Source organism: Pteropus vampyrus, unplaced genomic scaffold (assembly GCF_000151845.1).
Source record: "Pteropus vampyrus isolate Shadow unplaced genomic scaffold, Pvam_2.0 Scaffold1, whole genome shotgun sequence".
NCBI classification, from domain to species: Eukaryota; Metazoa; Chordata; class Mammalia; order Chiroptera; family Pteropodidae; genus Pteropus; species Pteropus vampyrus.
The window spans coordinates 16507482-16514654 of record NW_011888782.1 but is presented as its reverse complement, the minus strand read 5'-3'; the positions used below and the strand labels follow the sequence as shown (position 1 = coordinate 16514654).

General features: G+C 43.3%; 1 protein-coding gene across 1 annotated transcript in view; it reads right to left on the bottom strand.

The window, feature by feature from the left end:
* The window catches only part of GPD1L (glycerol-3-phosphate dehydrogenase 1 like), a 51662-nt gene that overhangs the window by 34573 nt on the left and 9916 nt on the right, over nt 1-7173 (bottom strand). Inside the window, exon 2 of the mRNA XM_011361291.2 lies at nt 3973-4150. Within this exon, the coding sequence (XP_011359593.1) occupies nt 3973-4150 (178 nt within the window). The remainder of the gene's footprint in view (nt 1-3972; nt 4151-7173) is intronic.

Genomic DNA, 7173 nt, shown 5'->3' with positions numbered 1-7173 from the left:
GTAATGACTGTACAGCCCTGAAGGTACTAAAAACCACTGAATTGTACACTTTAATAGGTGAATTGTATGGTCTGTGAATTAGTAAAGCAGTTAAAAAAAAAAACGTGGCAAGGCTTAGAAGACAGAGATGAGAGGCAATGACGACTATATTTCATAGAGGATGCTGCAATCATAAATCCTGGTGTCACAATAAGGTTCACTGAAAGCTGGAGCAAAAAGGCAGAAGAGCTCACCAGCTGGATAAGTGCTAAACTCAGGCCCTGGACAGAGCTATAAAACGAGATCAACAATTTTTATCTTGCAGTGGCGGGAAATCAGTGTTCTTTCCATTCAGGTCTAAGAAGAAATTGAAAACCCACATTGTTCTAGCTTACAGTGAGCAGGTGCTGACCTGGGGACATCTTTGGTAAAAAAATTCCCACGTAGAGGGGGTCACCAGATGAGCATGGATCTGGAGAAGGATTAGGCGGGCAGCGGGTTAGGTGCCCCGAGCACAAAAGACTCATAGTCTCCAGTCAGCACATCTACTGACATCATAAATAACAATCCTAGGTTGATGGAAATGTAACAAGTCTCTACCTGCTTGAATTCCTAAGATAAAAATGATTAAAGCTAACTTTTTAGTTCCAGATCCACATTTGCTCTAAATCAGCAGTCCCATACCTTTGTGGCACCAGGGACCGGTGCTCCTGTGAGAATCTAATGCCTGATGATCTGAGGTGGAGCTGAGGCGGTGATGCTAGTGCTGGGGAGCGGCTGCAAATACAGGTGAACCTTCGCTTGCTCCCCCACCACTCACCTGGTGCTGCGTGGCCCGGTGCCTAATAGGCCATGGACCAGCCGGCTGGGGACCCCTGCTCTAGATGAGCCAATGTTTCTGTCTGATTTTTTACCTTAAAATAATGGTAACAACATTGCTCTTGTCTAACACTAGTTGACTTTTTAAATGACTGAGATATGTGGAAAAACTCTGAAATAAACATACAAAAATAAAATGAAACAAACCCCTGGCTTTTAATGAATGGTTAACATTAAACGACTTATGTAGACCATCTCATTTACTCCTCACAAAACCCCTGTAGGGGTAAGGCCCCAAGAACAGCCAGCCCATTTTACCAGGAGTGGGGTTGCCAGGCTCAGTCAGTGAGCATTAGAGCCCAGGCTCTCTGACTCTAAGGGTGTGTCCTTCACAATTCGCTGTCTCTCAACTTTGGAAATTATTTATTATGTGCCATTTTGTAAGTTCAATTCAAGAATACAGAAAGTATAAAGAAAAAAATCAACACCTGTGTACCTTTCACCAGCTTAAGAAATAAAACTTTCCAATACCTTGAGTATCCTCCTCCAAGCAATGGCAAGCATGTGGAGCAATGTGAGTTCTGAAACACTGCTGGGGAGCGTAGACAGCCACCCTGGAAACCAGTGGTGTGATCTGGTAAATGATAGACATGCACTGCCTGGCACCCTGCGACCCCACCGCTGAGACATGTACAAGGCTGTTCCCGGGAGCACTGTCCATCACAGCAGACAACGGGAAACCGTGCAAACGTCCACTCCAGAGAATGGATATGTTCATTTTAAGGCTTAAGATTCTTAACTCTTCTATGTCGACTCCTTCCCTTCTTCCTCCCTTCCTGCTCCCCTGTTCATGGCACAGGGGAACTTCAGAGAACCATGTGGCAGATTCGCCTCCTCCAACATTTCTTGAGCACTGTGCTAGGAACTATGGGAGAACAAAAAGTCAAAAAAGTCAAGTTCATGTACTCTGGGCAGGTTGGGGTGGATAGATACATAAGAGACTGTCACAAAACAGAGTGTCAAGAACATCTAATGAAGCATGTGGTTTACAGAAGGAAAGGAGCAATCTATTTTGATAGGGATAGGAGAAGTGAAGCTCAGAGGAATTTTCTACTCCAGGCTTGAATCAGATGTGACCTCAGAGGCCTTGCACTGCAGTGGGAACAGCTGCTCCCTTTAATCTTTCCATCAGATGTTTGGACAACTTAACTTCCAAGCTCAGAGCCCTGGGGATCCTTTCTCTCCCCACCAACAGCACCAAGAATAAGCATGGGTTAAAGCTGCCTGGACCTAGTTCAGTGACATAGAGGAGAAAGTCACTGTCGAAGGCAATGGATTCAGCAGGCTCAGGAATGAATCCATCAGGAATCAAATTTCAACCCTAGCCTCGAGCTATGTGACCTTGGGCAAGTTCATTAACCTCTCTGAGCCATGGTTTCTTCATCTATAAAATCAGAATCATCATCATGGTAGGCAAACTAATAGTACCAACTTGGATTTTTTTTTTTTTTTTAAAGAAACAGGCCAAAATGGGGTCATTTTGCCAAGCCATGTCAAACCAAAACTTAATAACCTAATTGTAGTTTCAGCCTCTCCCTGGAGTAGAATTTTAAACCAATTGGTCTGGAATTTCCTGATCAACACTTGACATAATCTGCCTGATGAGACCCCCTGCCTATCTATAAGGGAAGGTGACCTTGCCTGAAATAATCCACTCTTATGAGTTACTCTGACCCCATCCTCTTTCGGCCTATAAAAACCTTCCATTTTGTACAACTCCTCCCAGCGCCCTTCTAGCTGTTAGACGGAATGCTGCCCAATTCAAGAATCATTTCATAAAGCCAACTAGATTTCAACTTTACTTGGTTGAATTTTGTTCTTCACCAGACCTAAAGAGGCTTATTAAGAGCATTAAATGAGACAATATACTTAGCACAGTGCTTGACACTAATAAACACTAACCGAAAGCCAAACAAAAATCTTCAGTGAGCAAGGTCTTTGCAGACCCAAACTTTCTGGCACTTATCAGTTTACAAATCTGTCTCCTCTGCTGGACTCATGAGAAAAGAAGGTCATCTTATTCCTCTTTCTGCCTCCAGCACCCAACGCTGTACTCTGCATGCACAGCACCTGCTCATAAAGGTTTGGTGAGTGAATACAAGTCTTCATGGGTATTTCATTAACAAAGGAGATGAGTTTCGCTGCTTAACCACAGGAATTGGGCAGCCACAATGATCTGGACTTCGAACAGTTACAGAAAGCTACCAAGGGGTGAAGCGGGACACAAAAGTTCATAAACTCTACTCGGACAAGCAACAGAGGAACATCTTTTTCTTCCTCATGCTCATTTCTAACATCCCCTGCAAGTTACTGAAATGGGGCAACAACCTTTATTTTTCTCTCCCAGACCCAATAAGCTTGAATTTTAAACTGTCGGTCTGACAGTTTTCTATTTTCTCCAATCCCCTTCTGTAACTTAGGTTTTGACCCTGATTTTAATTACAGACCAGGGTCAAGTGTCCTAGTGAGTGGATCACAACCCACACACTTAGAAAGGGTATATCAGGAGTTACCAGGAGACACGAGCAGCCCAAGGCAGGTTGTTAGTTCCAGATTTGATATGACCTGTACTTCAATGCCAAGAAAGTACCCTGTTATGGGCTGAACTGTGTCCCCCCCAAAAATTCATAGGTCAGAATTGGAGACAAGGTCATGATAAAGGGTGATTAAGTTAAAATGAGGTCATTAGGGTGGGCTCAAATACAACCAGATTGGTGTCCTAATAAGAAGAGATTAGGACACAGATGACACAGAAGACCATACGAAGACATAAGGAAAAGGTGGCCGTCTACAAGTCAGGGAGAGAGTTTCAGAGAAACCAACCCTGTCGACGACTTAATCTTGGACTTGAAGCCTCTGCAACTGTGAGGATATCAATGTCTGTTGTTTAAATCATCTGGCTGATTGTGCTTTTTAATGGCAGCCCTAGCAAACTACAACAAAGCCTATTCACTGAGTCCGGAAAACCAGCACTGACCAAGCAAAGAACTAGGTAGGACAAAGGAACAGAGGAAAAGGGAGGGAGCTTTTGTATTTCCCTAAGTCCCAAGTACTGACTCGGCCAAGCATAACTTTCAGAATTAACCAAATGTACTTCTCATCTTACAGCCTCACCACATTTTCTGGCAGCTTGTGTCCCGGGAGATATTTTACATTTTCGTGGTCACTGTTTATGATGTCTGTCAGTTTTCTCCCATTAACTGTTTCTTCAAAGACCCACATCTTGACCGTGGAGGCAAACTTCTGAAGATTCTTGACATTGTTACCAATTATTTTTGCAACAGCTGAACCCCTACGAAAGAAACAGTGAAAAAGAAGAAAATTAAACTCACTTGGGCAGAAGAGAAAATGCTTTAGATTCTCATTCAGAAGACTTGCATTCTGATTCTGATCCAAGCCCTGAGCTTATAACCCAAGATGTGATGCCACTATTCTTGTCACGCCAAACTGGTTTTGTGACAGTAGCATGCAGCTCCTTCGTTCTTTTTAATCTCAGATTTAGCTGCTGAATACTTCCTCTTGTACGTGGCCTTTTGGGACTATCTGCTGATTCCTCTGACCAGGACAGGGGTTTCAGTGGCAGTGAGACCTTCCCTTCTTAGGCGTTTTAGCCTTGAGGTTACCCTTCTTGATCTTACATCAGCATCAGCCTTCTCGGCTTCAGGTTTCTTCTCCTTAGTCCAGCTTCTCGGCTTTTTGTCCCGCCATCTTACAAGATGGGAAAGAGCAGGCGTCAGTAGTTTTTAAAGCTCCCCAGGGACCAAGAAAGGCTGCTGAGCGTGATGATCGAGAACTCTGGTGCCTTCTTCCCTCTCAAAAGTATAGCTGTCAATATCGAAGCTCTGTGGCTTTACCTGTAAATTCTTTTTCTATGCCAGCAGGACAGTTATTAGCTAAACATCCATTAATTCAATTCTCCTCTTGACACTTTGTAAAAAAAAAAAAGAGGCCAAGAAGCCATCACTATCATCTTTATTTTAATTTTGGAAATAGCTGCTCATACTCACAGGGAGATAGCAGCTCAGGTTCACTGTGTTCCCTGGCATTAAGTAACTCACACAAGGTCAACAGGAGTGAGTGTGGTTCTGGAGAATTGAGCAAACTGAGGGAGGGGCCTCTAAAACACTAGGATCCAAGTCTAGTGAACCAGGTGGGAAAATAAACCAGAACTCCAAGACTCCTCCTCATGACCTGACTCTAAGGGTACACTTGCTAATAATCCCCTTTATAGCCTTCTCTTGGGGAAGCCAAGTATTTACAACCAAAGGCAAACCTGTAGCATCTGCTGAAATGAATTAAGAAAATTTAAACGAAAATTGGAACTGTTAGGAGTGAAGCCCACCAGACCATGTCTGTACATCCTTTAAGGTTCCGCTGGGCTTAAAATGACAGGACAAATATTAAGTACAGGAAATTTCAGTTTATTATTTACTCATGTGAGGTCATCAGGACCTCATTCTGCCTCTTCCCTGGTTTTATTAATAACTTCATTCAATCACTCACTCATTTATCTCAGTTATCAAATATTTACTGAGTACGTATTGTGTACAATGCATTGGGCTAGAAGCTGGTGATAAGACAAAGAAAAGGCAATGCCTTTGCTCTCAAAAGCTTATCACTCAGAGAGATGAACAAGATAAAAGGAATTCACAGATCAGTGTGGGACAACAGGTAAAGGGGAACGGAGAGACATATGATTAGAAGGGCAAACCACGGTGGACTTTAATGCAAAGGACTCAGCTGCAATTCATGTTAATCCATGAGCAGTCCCCCATGCCGACCTTCTTTTGAGAGAGCCATGAAAGACAGACCCCAGCTGGGGTATAAGGAGAAGACACGGGAATGGTGCTGAGGAAGGCCATACCTCTGATGCGAAACAAAAAGGGCTTTATACATCAGGGGTGGGAAGAGCAGGCAAAGCAGAGCTTCCACTCAATACTCACCTAACAGCAGACACGTGAGTGAGCCAAGCCAAGCCAGGAACCACCTAGCTGATCCACACTCACAAACAACAATAAGTGCCCGTTATTTTAAGAAGCGGAGTTGGGGAAGGGTGGCCTTTTGCAGCAATAGCTAAGCGGTACACCAAACACAGCGACTTTGAGGTAACTGGAAGTAACTTCAGGTAATTCAAGGCCAAGAGGTTGGACCTGCCACTCAGGGATGTGGGTGGAGGGCAGGAGGTGAGGAGGGTGATCAGGATTGAGGGAAGAAAAGTACAAGTAAAGGAGAGGAACAAAAGGATTCTGGTGCCTGTAAGACCTAGTCTTTTCTAAATAACTTATGTAATAATCCTTTTTTTTTTTTTTTTGGTTGGGAATTAAAACATTATGTTTTGTTTTAATCTCTTTTACAATCTAGTAAAATCTCCAAAGTGAACCAAATATTTTCTTTGCTGTCAACTTTTCTTTGTCACTTATAAAACCTCGGAAGTATAATCCACCTCAACATAATATAAGCCATATGTGACAAGCCTACAGCTTACATACTGAGTGTTCTTACCACCAGAAATGGGGAGAGGGGCAGGAGGAAGCGTTTGGAGGTGACAGATGTTTATTATCTCAGTTGTGGTTGATGGTTTCATAGGTGTTTTCACAACTCCAAACCCATCAAATTGTATACACTAAATACATTCTGTGTTTTTATACATCAATTATACATCAACATAGCTTATCCTTCTTTTTAAATGTATTCCATACCCCAAACTCCTTTTTGGCTCTGAAATAGTCTGACCAATGTGAAGAAATGGAATCAGGGCGAGCATAAGGGAATGTTTTGGAGGAACCTGAGTGTTTTGAAAGGACATACCCTGTTCCTCTTTTTTTTTTTTTTTCTTTTCTAAAAAAAGAAAAAAAGTGACTGGTCTTCAGAGGGCCACTCCAAAATATGCACAAATATATTAGAACTGGGCTTAAAATAAGAGTATTGACTATGGTCTCTGAAGGCAGTGGTGGGGGTTGGGGTCTCACGGCCACAACAGTGGAGTTCTCTGTGTTTCAGGGATTGATCTGCCACAGCACAAGCACAGTCAAGCATGGATCCTTACACTCTGGATCAAGGGCACGAGCAGCCATTTCTACACTTAGCCCAGCTCACCCATCTACTATATGGCAGGTGGGGCAGATGTCCTTTAAGGCCCCTTCCAGGTCTATGTTCAAGTCTGGTGTTTTCCAAAATGAGAAAAGGGTACCAGGGGTACCCCCAATGGCTCAGTGCTACCCCCACACACAGCACCAAATGACAGTGACTCACTTGTGCCCTTTCCAACTCCTATGACCCTTCTGAGAGAATGCAGAACGTCTCATTTGAGCGCTA